At 40.6% G+C, this 18,715-nt stretch overlaps 1 protein-coding gene across 1 annotated transcript in view; it reads left to right on the top strand.

Annotated features, from left to right (window-relative positions):
* Positions 1 to 1,030: 1,030 nt before the first annotated feature.
* LOC122470385 (sodium/glucose cotransporter 1-like) overlaps positions 1,031 to 18,715 on the top strand; it is a 58,589-nt gene continuing 40,904 nt past the window's right edge. Inside the window, exons 1-4 of the mRNA XM_043557911.1 lie at positions 1,031 to 1,256; positions 5,731 to 5,802; positions 10,773 to 10,877; positions 12,180 to 12,239. Coding sequence (XP_043413846.1) covers positions 1,134 to 1,256; positions 5,731 to 5,802; positions 10,773 to 10,877; positions 12,180 to 12,239 — 360 coding nt within the window. The 5' untranslated portion in view covers positions 1,031 to 1,133. The remainder of the gene's footprint in view (positions 1,257 to 5,730; positions 5,803 to 10,772; positions 10,878 to 12,179; positions 12,240 to 18,715) is intronic.

The raw sequence follows: 18,715 nt of genomic DNA, 5'->3' as shown, positions 1-18,715 counted from the left end.
ATTTGTCAAAACATCACCTACATCTTAAATACACACAATTTTTATTTGTCAATCATACCTTAATAAAGCTGGAAAAAAATTAAATAACATCTGTGATTCATAGTATATTTCTTTTGAACAGCACTGAACTAGGATTACAGAATTCTGCTCAGGAGGCCGGGATCATAGACCTCTAAATGGCTACCAGCCAGTATAAGCAACCTCCCCCCCGCCCCCCGGCAGCCCCCCATCCTTGTGGTCATAAATTCAACTTGCTTATTGTGAGAATCAAATGAGTTAACATGTGCAAAGTGCAAAGAAGGAAATCTAGCAAGAACTATTATGTTAGCTATTATTATTGTTACTAGTATTTTTTGTTGTTAGTATTATTAACCAAAATTTCAAAAAGTACAATTTAGCAGAAAAACATCTTTGGCAGAAACATCAAGGAGAGTAACGCTTGGCCCAGACTAAAAATGCTCACATCACCAGCGAAAGATCAAATTGCAAAAACCTGGGGCCCCTCTGAAATCAGTTGGCCCAAGTAGGACCCTGACTAGGGTGAGGCGAGTGAGGCATTTTCCTTGATGCAAAATTTAAGGGGGCATCGAAAAAGTCAGGACTCGAGAAATAATATCCTAATGTAATTGTTTTACTAAATCCAAATTAACGCAAAAATAAAGACAATGGCAGTATCACGGGCTTCTCACTTTGCTGCAGGCCCCAAGGATGGCTCAGAAAGATGCACAGCGACTGATCCTGCCCCTGTTAACTCACGCTTGGCCCAGTCCAGCCCAACTGGAAGTCTTAAGTTCCAGAAGTGCAGCGCACCCAGGGGAATGGGGGGGGGGGGGGGGGGGGGAGTGTTGTACCTGGTACAGCAGTGAGGAAAGGCTTTTCGTTTTCTCACTAAATAGACCAACCCCTAAGGAAGGCGGGATCCCCAACCTGGGAGGGTGGGGGGAGGGGGGAGGAGGGTACTTGGCCCCGCTGGGCCGCGAGGCCAGCAGGTAACTCCCAGGCTGCCCCACGGCCCTTCCCGTGACGCACTACGGTGGCGGAGCCACAGCCAAAGCCAAAACCGAAGCCAAAGTGAGAGCCGTTGCCATCTCCTCTGATAGCCCGCACTACTCACCTGGCCCAGAAGCGCCACCATGAGCTTTTCGTGGTATGGCGACATCTCTAGCTGGAATGCTTTGGGCTTCGGCGTCACTAGCGCCCTAGACATCCTGGTGATGGTTTTGTACTTCCTGTTGGTCCTGGGCATCGGGCTGTGGGTACGTCGGGGCCCGGAGGGGAAGGCGGGGCCCTGGACCCCAGGCTGGGTTTGACCCACTCCCTGCCAGTCACCTGGTCCCGGACCTTGCATCCCGCCCCAGTATCCTGCCCCAGCCTATGCACAGCCCTCGTTGGCCGGTGGAAACCTCTCCACTCTCCCTGTTTCTACCTACTTCCTACCCTCCAGCCAAAGGTAAATAAATGCAAATCCTCAGTAATGGAGCCATATTGATTAATCGCACGTGTCCCCTCCACCACCCAAATAAATGAGCAGGCTCAAATCCCTCCCCCGTGCTCGCTGCCTGGAACCTGAGAGGTGTTTGATAAGCAGGCGCTGTTAAGATCATGATGATGATGGTGATAATAATGACAGCTATCTCTGATTAGGCCTTTAAGTGACAAGGTCTGCTGTGAGTGCTTCAAGTTCATGTCCTCACTACCCTGCTGTGAATAACATACTGTCATTCCCACTAATTCCCCAGTTGAGGAAACCGAGGCTCAAAGAATTTAAGTAACCAGGGAACGATTGGGTCCAGATTTGAACCTAGAGCTGTCTGATCTGACTCATGATCTTAATCCCTTTGCCTTGCTAGCAAAATCTCAAAGGTCACTAGTAACTTAGGGCTCTAAGTGTTCTCTTTAAATCTGAATAAAAAGCTTATTTCTTCGTACAAGCTTCTTTTAAGAGGGTGGAGACCATGTCTCCTTTATTGCCATCTGCCCACTAGAGCTTAGTACGTAAGCACTCAAAAAGGTGTCTTTTAACCATGCTACCCTGGGACAGGCCTGCATTCCAGCGAAAGATCAGATGGGTATGACAGCTTTGGTTGGTGTCATGGTGTCACCCCTCCGATAAGTTGTTAACCATCAGAAGCCTCTGCCTGGCCTGCTTCACCAAGCAGGAGTATCTGGTGACTGCCACCATTCACTAAACCGATGGGAGAGTTTTCATTCTGGGTGGCCCCCACCCAGCTGAAGCTTTCATGCCCATGTGACCTTCACTTTGGGACACTTCACCAGGTTATGAGCAGGATCTTACTGTGCAGAATCTTACTGTGCCTTTCAAAATATGATCACTGGACACTCTTTTTGAGGGCTTACACTAAGTCACTATGCTGCTAGTAAGCAGATAGAGTAATGGAGACATGGTCTCCATCCTATTAAGAGAATTTTGTACCAGAAGAGAAAATATAGGCCCTTTATTCCAAACATAAAGGAGAAATCTGGGGTGTTTATCCAGATCATTCAAACTGAAGATTTTTTTTTAATTGGCCTCAGTTATGAGAAACATCCTTCTAAGTACCCAAAGACACAGGGTCTCTGAATAATGAGTACTTATTTTTGGATCCTTCTTCTAGTGCTCTCATTGAATTGGGAAGCCCCCACCCAGTTTTGTCCCAGACTCAGTTGGGGCCTAAGTCTGGCCAAGGTCAGAGGACTGGTAAGCCATCTGGTCATTTCCTAAAGAAACCTGCTGTTCCTTCTGTTCTGGGAGCCATAAAACATACATAGTTATCCAGAATGCTCTGGTCTTTTCCCTTCTTTGTATTATCTTTCCATTTGTTCTTTTGGATAATCTTGTATTGTTTTTAATTAGGAAAATATTAACATGCTCATTGTAAGAGCGAAAAGATGCATAAATAAAAAATAAGTTACTATTCTTCCCCCATCCATTCCCATCCCTCTGAGATAACCATGGGTCATGTATCCCTCCCCTTTCTCAGTGCTTATCCAAACATGCAGACACACGTAGAATTTTGTGTTTTGTCTTTATAGAAGATGTGATCGTATCATACACATTACTCTGCAGCCTGCCTTTTCCCCCACTTACTATGTATGGAGAGAATCCTTTAGGTCAATGGATAGAGATACAGCTTATGTTGTTATTAACTGCCTAGTAGTCCCACAAATAGATACTATCCAGCTCTTCCCTACTACTCTACACTTAGATTGTTGCCAGGTATTGGTTTTGAGGCCAGGTATTGTTGTGTTGGTACTTTTCATCTGTGTAGCATGGATTCCCAAAATTGGAAGTGCTGGGTCAGAAGTATACATTTATTTGAAATTTTAGTAGATATTACTAAATGCTAATCTCCAGAGCTTGTTGAGATTTACATTTTTCACAAGCAGGATATGATCATGCTCTTTCCCCCAAGACTTGCTCATTACTGTGTGTGTGTGTGTGTGTGTGTGTGTGTGTGTGTGTGTGTGTGTTTTGCCAGCCTGATGGGTGGACAGTGGTAAGTCTTTGTAGCTTTAATTTGTACTTCCTAGACTCCTAGTGAGGTTGAGCATCTTTTTATTTGCCATTTTTTATCTGTGTTGTTTGCTTTTATCAACTTCTTTGTCATTTGACTTGCTCATCTGTTTTCCCCAAGCTGTCATTTGTCCAAACCAGTGTTTACTACTGATATTTGGGACCAGATAATTCATTGTGGGTATCTGTCCTGTGCATAATAGGATGCTTAGAAGTATCCTTGACGCCTGCCCATTCATAACCAAAAATGTAACCAGACACTGCCAAATATCCCCTGAGTGGTTGGGGAAAAAAATCATCTCTGGTTGAGAGCCACTGGTCTAAACTATTAATGGTGTCTTTCTGTCATTTGAGTTTTTGTTCACCTTGAAGAAGTCAACTATCTCTCTTTTCCTTTGCATCTTCTAGATTTCCTGCTTTTCTTAGGAAAGTTTTCTCCCATTCCAAATTTGTACAAATATTATCCCAAATTTTCTTCTAATAGTTTATAGTTTTTTCATATTTAAATCTCTAGAACATCTGAAAATTATTTTTATGTATGATTCAATGGATGAATCTAGCTTTATTTTCTTCCAGTTATTAAACCACCCTTTTCTTGCTGAACCAAATTGCCCACATTCACACAGATGGGACTTCTTTCTGAAAGCATTCATCAACTCCTGTCTGCTGAGTCCCCCAGGGAACTGAGAAATCAGTCTTTGCTGCTAGTGTCTTGGCTCTTATAGGATGGTAAAGGGAAAAAACTTACACTTTTTGTTTTTGTTTTTGTTTTTCTCTGTTTATCAGTCTCAGCCCAGAGATCTTTGAGAAAGAGTTGGTTGTATCTTCTTCCCCCACCAGCCTGGCTGCTGTGGTGGTGTTATTATTCCAAGAAGAGAGCAGGGAGGAAGGAAGAGGCAGGGACAGGCACTTAAGCCACCTTCTCCCCAGGATCTGCTTTTCTTACTGTCTGGTCCTCTCTTTGTGGAAAGCAAGGATGCTTTTATTCTGAGAACAGATGAATTTTTTTTAAGTCCTTTTAAAAGTTTCCCAGCTGATGCTTTCCTTAAAAAGTTCAGCTCTGGGGGCGCCTGGGTGGCTTGGTCGGTTGAGCATCCGACTTCGGCTCAGGTCATGATCTCACGGTCCATGAGTTCGAGCCCCGCGTCGGGCTCTGTGCTGACAGCTCGGAGCCTGGAGCCTGTTTCGGATTCTGTGTCTCCCTCTCTCTCTGCCCCTCCCCTGTTCATGCTCTGTCTCTCTCTGTCTCAAAAATAAATAAACGTTAAAAAAATTTTTTTCTTAAAAAGTTCAGCTCTGCACATAGTAGGCCCTTGGTAAATATTTAGTGACTAGATGAGGTGAGACTAACCTAATGTGTCTGATTTGGAGAGTTGTTTCTTTGGTTTGAGGCTTTATGATGTGAGGAAATTGCATTATAATATAGATACCTCAGATGGCAGGATTTTTTTAATGTTTATTTATTTATTTTGAGAGAGAGAGAAAGCAGGGGAGGGGCAGAGAGAGAGGGAGAGAGAGAGAATTCCAAGCAGGCTCCATGCCCAGCAGGACTCGATCCTAGGAACTGTGAGATCATGGCCTGAGCTGAAATCAAGAGTCAAGACACTTGACCAACTGAGCCACCCAGGCACCCCTCAGACGGCAGTTTTTAAGTTCACTCTTCCCACAGAAACATATTTCTGTCAATCAGCTGACATCCTTAGGTCATGCCAGTCCTAGGCATTCCAGGAAATCCTCAGGATTGTCTTTTGGCCACATCAGAGTCTGGGAATCAGGGCTGGGGAGCCTGAGTAGAGAGGACTTGGATGTGTTGGAAGGACACTGTAACAATGGCAGAGTGACAGCTGTTCTGGAAGAAGCTGGGCGCATGTTCAGGTTTGCCATTCCTCACTAACCACTCATCTCCCAGACTCTGCTAGAAGCTATGACACTGGTTAACTAGTTGGGGGAAAAAATAAAGCAATATTAATTTCTCAGGAGTGTAGAGAAATGGAGATGTCCACACAATCAGAGCTAGAAGAGACTGTAGTCTCCTGCTGGGTGGCCAGAGTAACCCAGTGAGTAGGGGCTTCTATTCCTAAAAAGAAAGAAAGGGAAAATGGATTTGGGGGGTCTCTGCTAAAGAGATTTATGCATAAGTGAAGGTGATCGTTTGAGAGATCTGTGTCTTTGGAGCAGTTTGTTTCTTGTATTTCTATTGTTCATTTGTTTTTAAGGCTATCCTGTCAAGCAGTCGTGGGACAGTAGACGACTTCTTCCTGGCTGGCCGCAATCTAGCATGGTGGCCGGTGAGTAAGGCTTGCATGTGGCAATCCGCTTAGGCGGCCACATGTTAACTTGTCTGTTACTTTAATGTAGATATCTTATACCCAAAATAATTTGAAGTTGCTAAATTGGGAAAGTCATTTCATTAGAGTTTGCTTAACTCGTAAGTAGTTTCTTACCAAAATGTTTTCATTCAACTCAGTTTAATTCACTAACCATTTATTAGGTGCCTGGTATGTACAAAGCATTGTTCTAGGTTCCAGGACACAGGTGAGGAATAGACAGTCTTGCCTGCTGGAAGCCCACAATCTAGAAAGGGAGTTATATGTGTATCCAGCAAATTGCATCACATTACAGTGCAGGACAGCAGTGAGTCTGGTGGGAGGTGCACAGGCCAGATACTGATGAAAGGTAAACTCAGGCTTGCTGGGTGGAGGGGGTACAAGACGGGAAAGGTCTTCTAGAGGTAGGGTTATCTGAGCAGGATTTGGAGGTGGAGTAGGTGTTTACAGGTAGAGTGTGAGGGCATCCCAGGCAGAAGGAACAGCATATACCAAAGCTTGGGTATGGAACAGCATGATGCTAGATGGAGGGAGGCAGGGTAGAAACCATTTCTTGTCTTTTATGTATTATTCATTATTCAAAGTGATTCCATCCAAGAGGAGTGCCTCAAAACCCCCACAGCAGAAGAGGCAGCTGCCTGTCCATGACCCTGTACCCAGGATAGAGTGGGTAGGAGTGCCCCAGGGAGGAGGAAGATGTGGGTCACCAGAAGGGCCCAACCTCCTAGGACCCAAGGCAAGCCTGAGCCAGCGCTGCTTTATAACTTATTATGTAAAAATAGGGGTGCCTGGGTGGCTCAGTCAGTTAAGTGTCCAACTTCAGCTCAGGTTGTGATCTCATAGCTCATGAATTCAAGCCCTGCGTGGGGCTCTGTGCTGACAGCTCGGAGCCTAAAGCCTGCTTTGGATTCTGTGTCTCCCTGTCTGTCTGCCCTTTCCCACCTCACACTCTCTCTCTCAAAAATAAACAAACATTAAAAAAAATTAACTGTAAAATGTACATGTAAAATGTACATGTACATGTAAAAATGTACATGCATTTCCAGCACAGGAATGTAAGGTACATTTAGAGAATTATATAAGAAGCAGGCCCTTACTCATTAATATTCTTTGCCCTCAAATGTTAACCAGTCTTATGGCAAAGATTTTTTTTTCACACTGGGGTAGCACTTCAAAGAGAGAAATCTTGTCTCAGAAGGAGAAATTGCCTTTATTCAAAGGGAAAAGGAAAGTACACTTACTCTGATGGATCCAACAACCTAGCAGAAATGGCTTTGCCTCTTAGCTGGGAGATTTGGGGAAAAGCATTTTCCTGGCATTTAACTCTCTGAATTATACTTGAATCTTCTTTTTTTTTTGTAAACCTGCTTTAGAAAGAGATTGAATGCAGCAAAAAAATGTTTGCAATGGGCCTCCTACCTTAGTTTATTTTTCTGCAGAGGATTCCAGCAACACAGCCTCTTCCTGGGCTGTGAGGCCCCCAGTCTTTTGCCTGAGCCACTTAGACCTGTAGTCATGTTTTCTGTACCTAGAGAAACGACAATCTTCTTCCCATATTACCTCATAAAACTGACACTTCTAACGGTTTCCAAGAGACAGTAACATGCTTTGCCCTCCCAATGTTTATGTATGTTATGATTTATTAATTTCTTTGCTGTGGCTTCTCTTTTCATTGTTAGGGTTATTGCTTCATGAACAAAATATTTTATGGTGTTAGTAAAGGAAACTAAAAGAATGATTTTTGCCACTCTGGCTATCTTTTTTGTTTTATATTCTTATTAGCAGATGCCTGATGGGTATCAGCTGCTCGTGTTGAGGCCCTCCATGTGACTGACTTTTCTTTCTCTCCTTTTTTTTGTTTTTAATTGTACATGGCTTATTCTTGTGCCCAGTTCTCAGTGCTCATCTAAGCTGGCTTGGCAGTGGTGAAACTCTGAGGCTCTTAGTCCTTCCTCCCTCCCTCCCTGTTTTGTCGCCTTGCTCTCCTCCTTTCCAGCTGCCTCCCCAGCTGCTCATGGTCAGTCTCCCCAGCTGGTTTTCCCCCATCTCCCTCGCTTCTTAACACTGGAAGTCCCCAGGGCCCACGCCTGACTGCTTCTCTCCAATCACACTCAAATACTTGGCAACTCGTCTAGCTCATGGCATTGAATACCAGTTACATGCTAACAAATCACGGGTCTCTCATGTGAACTCCAGACTCACACATGACACCTGTACTGTTTGACACTGCACTTGAGAGGTCTATCAGGTATCTCAAACTGAACAAGCCCCAAAGGGAGCCCTGGACTTCCCTCAGCAAATCTGCTTCTCTCACCACCTTTCTTGTCTCCTGAATAGCAACTCCATCTCCTGGTTGCTCTGGTTAACAAACATTGAGTCTTGTTAGATGCTTTAGTTTCTCTTGTACCCAATGTCCCATCTATTAGGAAATCCTGCGACTCGATCTAAAAAATATCTTTCAAATCTGACCACTTTCCATCAACTCTGCCTCCAGGTCCATGCTGCTATTGTCTCTCACCTGGATTAAGTATAACAACTTGTTGAGCTCCCTCCTTCTACCTTGGCTCTTCTATATGCAATCTCAACAGAGCAGCTAAAGAGAGCCTATTAAAACTCAAGTCAGACCATGTCACTTTTCTGCTTAAAACCCTGTTGGGGTGCCTATGTCACCCAAAATGAAAGTCCAGCCCCTTACAGTGGCTGTAGAAGGGCACAGATGTCCTGTACCTCGTTATCTCTCTGACCTTGCCTCCCAGGATGCCTGTTCCCCATCTCTAGCCAGTGTCCTTGAACAACCCAGCTGTGTTTCTGCCTCAGGACCTTTGCCCCTGATGCTTTCTCTGGCTGGAGCACTCTCCCCAGAATCCCCATGGCTTATGCCCCCACCTCTTCTGGTCTTCTTCAACTCTTCTCTCAGACAGTCTACCCTGACCACCCAATTTCCCAGTACTTCCTATCCACCTCTCCAGTTTTTTTTCCTCTATAGTATTTATTACTATCATGCTATAAAATAATCTTCTAATTTATTTTGTTTATTCTCTTTTTCCCAAAAGAATGTTGGCTTCATGAGAGTAGGGATTTTTGTCTAGTTTACTCACTAATGTATCCCTAATACCTAGAACAGTGCCTGGGCATAGTTGGCAATGGACATTTATTAGTAGTTATTAAATTAACAAATGGTGCCTTTTAAAGCTATCTTTTAATTTAATAACATGCTAGCAACTTCCAACATCTGTATAAACATAGATAGGTAGATTTATTTTATATTTATATACAGTTGCATAGTGTTATATCATATGGACATTCCACCATTTAAATACCATTTTATTGGGCAAATTAGACTGTATATAGTTTTTAACTATTATGGTAAATGTAGTGAACATTCTTTTTTTTTTTTAATTTTTTTTTTCAACGTTTATTTTTATTTTTGGGACAGAGAGAGACAGAGCATGAACGGGGGGGGGGGGCAGAGAGAGAGGGAGACACAGAATCGGAAACAGGCTCCAGGCTCTGAGCCATCAGCCCAGAGCCCGACGCGGGGCTCGAACTCACGGACCGTGAGATCGTGACCTGGCTGAAGTCGGACGCTTAACCGACTGCGCCACCCAGGCGCCCCTGAACATTCTTAATAATAAAAATAACTACTATTATTTGAGTATTTATTATGTGCCACTTCTAAGACTTTTTTGCCTTACAATTGTCCCTGTTAAGGTATTTGATATCTGTATGTTCTCAACGATGGCTTATTAGTGTATTTTACCTTGTAAAAGGTAGTTCTATAAGGTAACTATAAAGTTACTTTAAAAAATTTTTTTTATTATTATGTTTATTTATGAGGAGGGGTAGAAAGGGGGGGGGGGAGAGAGAGAGAGAGAGAGAGAGAGAGAGAGAGAGAGAATCCCAAGCAGACTGCACCGCCAGCACAGAGCCCAACGTGGGGCTTGAACCCATGAATCTGAGCCAAAATCAAGAGTGGATGCCTAACTGACTGAGCCCCCAGGGGCCCCTAATGCTTTTGATCTTGAATACTACTTTATCTTATGTCAATATTGTCAGTGATGAGGTGTTTGTTTTTACCTAAAAGGCTTCATTATTTTCAACCTCTCTTGATTATTTAGTTTAAAATCTATCTCATGTCAAAGGCATCATAGGGATTTTTGTTTTGAATGGAGTGGCTATCTCTACTCAATTAAAAAGCTGTTATTGGTTTAGGAGGGATTTTGCTCATTTAAATACCTCTAGGAATTTTTTCTTTTGAAAGTAACAGATGTTGATTGTAAAAAGCCCAAAAGTTATAGTCTAAGTATAGAACTTGAAATTTTGTCCTCATTCCATCTCTATAACCATAACTCCAGAAATATTTTGTTATATATATGTATATATATATATATATATATATACATATATATATAAAACCAGAACCGTTCCTATGCATATATAAGCATGTATCTGTGCAAATGTAAGATGCACACATAAAATTTTAATGAGATTATATCATACATACTGCTTACCTTATTGTTTAATGAAAAGCTCCTTTATTCTTTCTGTATGCTACATTGTATTTCATCATATTCATGCACCTTAGTATTTTAACCAATCACTTACAACCAGTTAGATTATTGATATTTTTAAATTATTTAGACAATGGTGAAATTGCACTCTGCTAATATTTCTGCATTAGGGAATTGCAAGTAAGTGGTGGAGCATGTGAAATGTGGCAATGTAAGAATGGCCATTCTTTTTTCATGTTCTCTCTTCTCACTTGGCTTCTAATCTGTAGGTAGGGTGTTTGTGTAGAAGAAACATAAATGGGAATTCTGCCCAGGGAATAATCCCTTTTGAGAAAATGGAAAATTCGGTTTACATTTGTGAAAATGAATTCTTGGAGTTGGACTGATAGTTCTGCTAGGTAATCACCTTTTGATTTTCAGATAGGCGCTTCTCTTTTTGCCTCCAGTATTGGCAGTGGCCACTTCATGGGCCTGGCTGGAATAGGAGCGACTTCAGGGATTGCTATTGGGGCCTTTGAATGGAATGTAAGTAATACCTTGTGCAGCAACTAACCTCCCTCTTTATCATTGTCCAAATAAAACTCCTAAATATAAAAACTTGCTTTCTACCTCTGGTAAATATTGAAGACCTCTTAGAAGTCACAGAAGAAAAGAACCAAGTCTTTGATTTTCAAAATGATTGTGCTAGTTTTCATTCTTCTTAGTTAATGAAGTTAATGAAGAGACAGAGAATGTTTACATCCCAAGGGCCGTAGGAATACAATGAACAAAGAACTTTTAGGAGACCATCCCGGGAGGAAAAAGAGAAAAGACCATATTAACATTTAAATATATGTGTACATACATATTTATGTGTAGATATACATACAGATATATATGTGTATATGTGTAAACACACAGATATATGTGTCTATATGTACATGCATGTGTGTATGTATATGCATGTGTATATTTGAAGTATGTATTGAGAATGGGCTCAACTGTGCTCTTCAGGATATTCAACTAATTACTACAAAACTCCTAAATGACTTCCTAAGAATACCAGGTTGGAACCATAAAACCTATTAAATGGATTATTTATTTAATCTGTGGGATATATTTGTTGTAGAACATAGAATTTGTTTGCCTAAATATAAGTGAATTTATAAGTCTTGTGCTTATTAACTTATTTCTGTATAAACCATCTGACTTTTCTGGGTAAATCAGAAAGCTCCCTACTTTCTGAGTCTCATCTTTCTCCTTATAGACTACAAAAATAAAGGACACTTCTAGCAGAGTCAATTTCAAACCTAGCAAAAAGCCCTGGCCTTTACCACCATTTACTTCTCAGAATTTACTAGCATCTCCTTTATAAATTCAACTTACCTTACCCCTTCTTTGTAAGAAAGCCAGAACCAAATTTATTACTTATTTTCAATAACTTGTATGAAATTTTGGTAGAGTTTCTCCCTCATTTCTCTGAATGGTTTCTGGTACTTCTTTTTTTTTTTTTTTTTTTTTTTTTAACTATCTTCTATATATAAGCCACCTTTGTTCCTCTCTGGAAGTATACAAACAATATTAAAAATAAATACCTTGAAAACTGGCTCAGTTAAACCTCCCCCTCCCCCCCCCCCCACCAAATTAAGAAGGCACTCTTCCATAGGCAAAGATCAAGTGCCTGTAAGTAGTTTATTGTACTAGAAGGTGCGTGCTTGGGCTGTTGTTTATAAGGTTCCCCAGTACTGATACATTTGTTAGACTCAAAACAGAAGTCACTAAGCTTGCATCTCATTTAAGAGCTTGCCCTAGATGGAACCCTAATGTAATTCTCTTTCTTGGTTTCAGGCTCCGTTTCTGCTGTGTGTTCTTGGTTGGATATTTTCTCCTATTTACATTAAGGCTGGGGTGAGTAGCCATTATCAGTTACTCTGTTCTCTATAGTATTTTTTCTTACAAATATTTCATGTGTACATAAACATATCCTGGAGGCAAGTTAAACTTCTCAGTCTTTTGATCGTTTTACTGACTTCCCTAAACCCTGAGAAATGCCTGAAATAACATCACTCGGCCTTGGGTACACAGATGCTGGTAATTGCCTGCTGTTTCCCTCTGGACCTTATTCAAGGGTTCACTTTTTAGGGCTTTTACAGAAAACGCTTGAAAACTTTATCTAAAAATAAGACCTAAATAAATGAAACGAACAACTATGTTAATTACTAGAAGACAATATCCTAAAAATGTTAGTTCTCTCCAAATTAGTCTGTGCTGGGAATGAGATTCCAAACAGAATTTTTTTAGAAACTTGACATGCTGATTCTAAAATGTATGTAGGGGACAGCTGGGTGGTTTAGTCGGTTAAGTGTCCAATTCTTGATTTCAGCTCAGGTCATGATCTCATGGTTCATGAATTTGAGCCCCATGTCGGACTCCATGCTGATATTGCAGAGCTTGTTTGGAATTCCCTCTCTCTTCCTCTCTCCTTCTCTCTCTGCCTCTCCTGTCTTCATGCTCATGCTTTCTCTCTCTCTCTCTCTCTCTCTCAAAAATAAATAAATAAACTTAAAAAAATTTATAATAAAATGTATGTAGGAGATAAGGGGATAAATACATGTCAGTGACCAGCTGAGAGAGAATAGAGACCATCTGGCCTACACATCTGTGAAGATATGTGGAATAACATCATCAACATGGTGGAATAAGAGCTTTCTGCCATCTTCCCTCAAAGAACACCAATTTTGTAATCACCCACAGATAAGAGGGCCTTTGTGGAAGACCAGAATTCCACTAGAGAAGTTCTAGCACACTGTTGGAAAAAAGAAAATCGAAGACTGGATGTAATGAAGAGAGTGAGAGGAAGAGTTTCAGTGTACCTATGTCCCACCCCTTCCCCAAGGTGGCACAGCTAAGTGCCAAGAGAGACCTTCTCAGCCTGAAATTTCTCCCACAGGGGAAATTGAGAGTATGGGAGTAAGTGTTCAGCAATCCAGTTGTGCAGAAGTCTGCCAAGAGGACCCACTTGTTTCTCATCCCATCCAGAATATGGAGGTGTGCCGCACATCTAGGAGGCTGAGGAGTGGCTGAGAGAACAGCAGCCATGGCTCTCAGCCATGATCAGAGGAACATGAATCCTACTAATTACTTTGCAGACTCATCAGGAAGCCTGCCAGTGAGTCGCTGGGGTCTCCTCACCTATAGATCCCCTCAATTGGCCCAAGGGCACCCCAGCATGCCACACACCTCACCCACATGCACCTCCACCCTCTGGCCAGCTCTCTTTCTGCATCCCTGATGGTGGCAAGAGCAAGTGTTTTTTGTAGAAGGTTAGTGAGCATTCACAGAAAGCCATACTGACTCTGTGGGATTGAGGAAAGCACACTAACTTCAGCATTGCCCTAGGGAAAGCAAGCAAAGGGAGGCTGTCAGAACTTGGCCTGGCTTTGCAGGATCAAGAGAAGACATATAATCTTAAAAAGGATTCCCCCAAAAAAGTAACAAGAAATGTGGAGCAGGTATATCCATAGAAAAAGTCTGAGAAAGCCTTGGAATTTCTAGCAGAGCTTAGAGAAGGTATTTCTCTCCTAAAGCCAGTCAGTAAAGATGTGGAGGTGACTGCTTCCTCAAAGACAGTAATACAAAATTTGAGAAACATGGGGCCATCTGGGTGGTTTAGTCAGTTAAGTGTACAAGTCTTGATCTCAGCTCAGGTCTTGATCTCAGGGCCATGAGTTCAAGCCCCACATTGGGCTCCACACTGGGCATGGAACCTACCTAAAAAAAAATTTTTTTTTGAGGAACATGAAAAATCAATGAAACATGGCACCACCAGAGGAGTACAGTTTTCTAGTAACCAATGCCAAAGAAATGGAGATCTGAGATTTGTTTGATAAATAATGCAAAATAGTTGTTTGAAAGAAGCTTGGTGAGGTACAAGAAAATACAGAAAGACAATTCAATAAAATAAGGAAAACAATACATGGAGGAAATGAGAAGTTTAGCAGAGAGAGATCATGAAAATAATCAAACAGGGGCGCCTTGGTGGCGCAGTCGGTTAAGCGTCCGACTTCAGCCAGGTCACGATCTCGCGGTCCGTGAGTTCGAGCCCCGCGTCAGGCTCTGGGCTGATGGCTCAGAGCCTGGAGCCTGTTTCTGATTCTGTGTCTCCCTCTCTCTCTGCCCCTCCCCCATTCATGCTCTGTCTCTCTCTGTCCCAAAAGTAAATAAACGTTGAAAAAAAATTTAAAAAAAAAAAAAAAGAAAAGAAAAAAAAAAGAAAATAATCAAACAAATTCTGGGGCTGGAGAATATAATGAATGAAATGAAAAGTGCAATAGATCACATAAATAGCAGGCTGGATCCAGCAGAAGAATCTGTGAAGTAGAAGACGGGTCATTTGAAATAATTCACTCAAGGGGAACAATGAAAAAGTTAAGAAAGTCTATGAGACTATGGGATACCATTAAGAAAAACAATATACACATCAGGGGCTCCTAGAGGGACAAGAGAGGGAGAAAGGGACAGAAAGCTTATTTTAAGAAATAATGGCTGAGAACTTCCCAAATCTGGGAAGAGATTTAGATATCCAAGATCATAAAGCCTATGGGTCCCCCCACCAAATTTCAACCTAAAACTATATTCTTTTTCTTATAATGAAAGTGTCTAAAATCAAAGGGAAAATTTTTTAAACAAGAGAAAAGTCTTCACATACATGGGAACCTCCATAATGATATCTGCAGATTTCTTAGCAGAAGCCTTGCAGGCCAAGAAAGAGTGGGATGATATATTTAAAGTGATGGAAAAAAAACCCTGCCAACCAAGTATACTTTACCTGGTAAAGTTATCCTTTAGAAATGAAGGAGAGGGGCACCTGGATAGCTCAGTTGGTTAAGCATCTGACTCTTGATTTTGGCTCAGGTCATGATCTCACAGTCGTGAGACTGAGACCCACATCAGGCTCTTTGCTGGGCATAGAGCCTGTTTAAGATTGCCTCTCCCTCTGCCTTTCCCCCACTTGCTTGCTCTCTCTCTCAACTAAATAAATATTAAAAAATAAAAATAACTAGGTGTACCTGGGTGGCTCAGAACATTAAGTGTCCAACTTTGGGCTCAGGGCATGACCTTGCAGTTTGTGGGTTGGAGCCCCATGTCAGGCTCTGTGCTGACAGCTCAGAGCCTGGAACGTGCTTCGGATTCTGTGTCTCTCTCTCTGTCCCTCCTCTGCTCACACTCTCTGTATCTCTCTCAAAATAAATAAACATTTAAAAATAATAAAAAATAAAAATATTAAAATATAGCTATAATTATTTGTTAATGGATACATAATATAAAAAGAAATTATAATATCAAAACATAAAATGTTGAGATGGGGAGTAAAAGGTACAGTTTTTGTATGTGATCAAATTTATCACCTTGAAATAGACTATTACATCTATGAGACATTTTATGTAAACCCCATGGTAACAAAAAAGCAAAAAGTTACAGTAGATACACAAAAGATAAATAGGAGGAAATGAAAGCATACTTCCATGGAAAATCATCAATTTGCAAAGGAAGACAGCATGAGGAAGAAAATAACAAGGGAACTACAAAACTGCCAGAAAACAATGAGTAAGATAGAATTTAAGTCCTTATCTTTCAATAATAACTTTAAATATAAAGGAATTAAATTCTCCAATCAAAAGGCACAGAATGGCTACAAGGATTTTTTTTAAGTAGTATGGTAACTATCATTAACAATACTGTGTTATATACTTAGAAGTTGTAAGAGAGTAAATCTTAAGTTCTCACCATTAAAAAAAAAGGTAATTATATGAGGTGATGGAGATATTTACTGTGATAATCACTTTGCAAGTATAGTATACAGATATCACTTACTGTGATAATCATTTTGCAAGTATATGTATATCAAATTGTGTTGTACACCTTAAACTTACACAATGTTGTATGTTATTATATATCCATAAAGCTGGAAAAAAGAAAATGTATGTAAAAAAGCATAAAAGTAGCAAAGATACTCCTATCAACGAAAAATAATAAAGGTTTGCCCTCAAATATCAAGACTTACTATAAAGCTATAGTAATTAAGACAGTATGGTATTGACACAAGAGTTAAAACACTGACAAGTGGAAAAGAGAAATAACTAAGGAACACTCATATACATGGACTTGGTTTATGACATCAATGGCACTGCAGATCACTGAGTAAAGGAGGGTCAATTGATTATCATATGAAAAAAATTAAATTGGATCCCTATTATACACAAAAATAATTTTAGATTGATTAAAGACTTAAATAGGAAAGGCAAAAGATTTTGAATTTTTATAAGGAAGTATAGAATATCTTTATGTCCTTGAGGTAGAGGGGGATTTTAAAGTAAGATAGAAAAAGCTCAGATCCCTGGCTGACCACCAAAGTACAGATGCATGCATGAGAACCCAGGGAGCCAAAAAAAAAAAAAAAAAGACAGAAACCAAAGGGATCTCTATCTTACAGAGACAGAGCTATACGTGTGAGATCTGTGACTTTACAGTGCCTAGGACTGAGTACATTCCCCAACCCACACAATGTAGGCAGTGGAGAACAAGTCTTACCCATAACAGAGGAGAGAACAGGGGGCTAACAAAGCAACAGGAAACTTTTGTGGGAGCACCAAAAACAAGGGAGACAGAGAGCGAATTAACTTTGAGTATAAATCAAAGTTTATAAACTTGGCATAAATTCTGCATGAAACCTTGACTGACTGTGAGACTACTCAAGTGCAAAGAAAACCTCTATAGGACTAGGCTAAATTAGCAGCAGCTAGAAGCTGAAAAAACAATCATAGACATCAGCAGCTATAAACTTCAGTGTAGGAGTGGGAGGTGGGATGACATGAAAGATGTTGCAGTTTGAGTCCAGGTAAGTTAATTGCCTACAAAACAACAACAACAACAACAACAACAACAACAACAAGAACAGCAATCTTCAGAAGAACAAAGCAGATTGTGGAATGCTACATCATATGATCTATGATGGCCAGCCTGCAACCAGGAATTATTAGACACACAAAGAAATGGCAATATAAATGTGACCCACACTCCAGAAGAAAAAGCAGTAAATAAATGAGCAGGCCCGGATGTTGATTTAACAAAAAAAGGCTTTGAACCTACTATTATAAATATGTTCAAAGAAATAAAGGAAAATGTGATACTAATGAATGAACAAATAGAGCCTCTCAACAGAGAAACTGAAACTATAGAAGAGAACCAAATGGAAATTCTAAAGTTAAAAAGCACATTAGCTGAAATGAAAAATACATAGGAGGAACTCAACAGCACAAACAAAATGACAAAAGAGAGAATCAGTGAATTCAATAAGAATTACCCAAGAGAAAGAACAGAAGGGAAAAATTTTTGAAGAAAAAGGAGCAAAGCCTCAGAGACCTGTGATACAATATCAAGTAGTCCAACGTACATGTAATTGGTATCCCAGAAAGGAGAGCAAGAAAGAGGCAGAAAAAAATTTTTTGAAGAAATAGTAAGAAAGTATCCCAAGTGTGGTGAAAAATGTTAATTTTCCATGCAAAAAGCTTAACAAACACCAATGAACACAAAGCTACACCTAGGTTAACATCATAGTCAAACTGCTAAAAGTAAAGATAAAGAGGACATTTTGAGAGAACTAAAAGAAAATACATTATATGCAGGGAGGAAATGATACAGGTAATGGATGACTTCTGATCAGATACAATGGAAGCCAGAAAACATTAGGATGACATATGTAAATACTGAAAGGAATAAAAATATGTCAACCACGAATTCCATATCCAGCAAAAGTACTCTTCAAAAATGTAGATGAAATATACACAAATATCAAATAATTATTTGTACACCTAAAGCTAATTTAAAAAAACCTTATTGCAAAACAAAATAAAGAATAAAGTGATTAAGTAGGGAAAGATTTCTCAACCAGAACACAAAAAACCTAAAACCATAAAGGAGGAAATTGATATATGGGACTTCAAAATAAAATTTTTGTTTTTAAATTTATTTATTTATTTTTAGGGGCACCTGGGTGGCTCAGTTGGTTAAGTGTCATACTTCAACTCAGGTCATGATCTTGCAGTTCATGAGTTCGAGCCCCACGTCGGGCTCTGTCTGTGCTGACAGATCAGAGCCTGGAGCCTGGTTCAGATTCTGTGTCTCCCTCTCTCTGACCCTCCCCCACTCGCACTCAGTCTCTCTCTCTCTCTCTCTCTCTCTCTCTCTCTCTCTCTCTGTCTCAAAATAAATAAACATTTAAAATTTTTTTATTTTGAGAGAGAGAGAAACAGAGCACAAGTTGGGGGGGAGGGGAAGAGAGAATCCCAAGCAGGCTCTGTTTCCAGAACAGAACCCAATGTGGG

This window comes from Prionailurus bengalensis, chromosome D3 (assembly GCF_016509475.1).
Source record: "Prionailurus bengalensis isolate Pbe53 chromosome D3, Fcat_Pben_1.1_paternal_pri, whole genome shotgun sequence".
NCBI classification, from domain to species: domain Eukaryota; kingdom Metazoa; phylum Chordata; class Mammalia; order Carnivora; family Felidae; genus Prionailurus; species Prionailurus bengalensis.
Note: the sequence above shows the minus strand (reverse complement) of the source record. Positions and strands in the feature narration are given on the sequence as shown.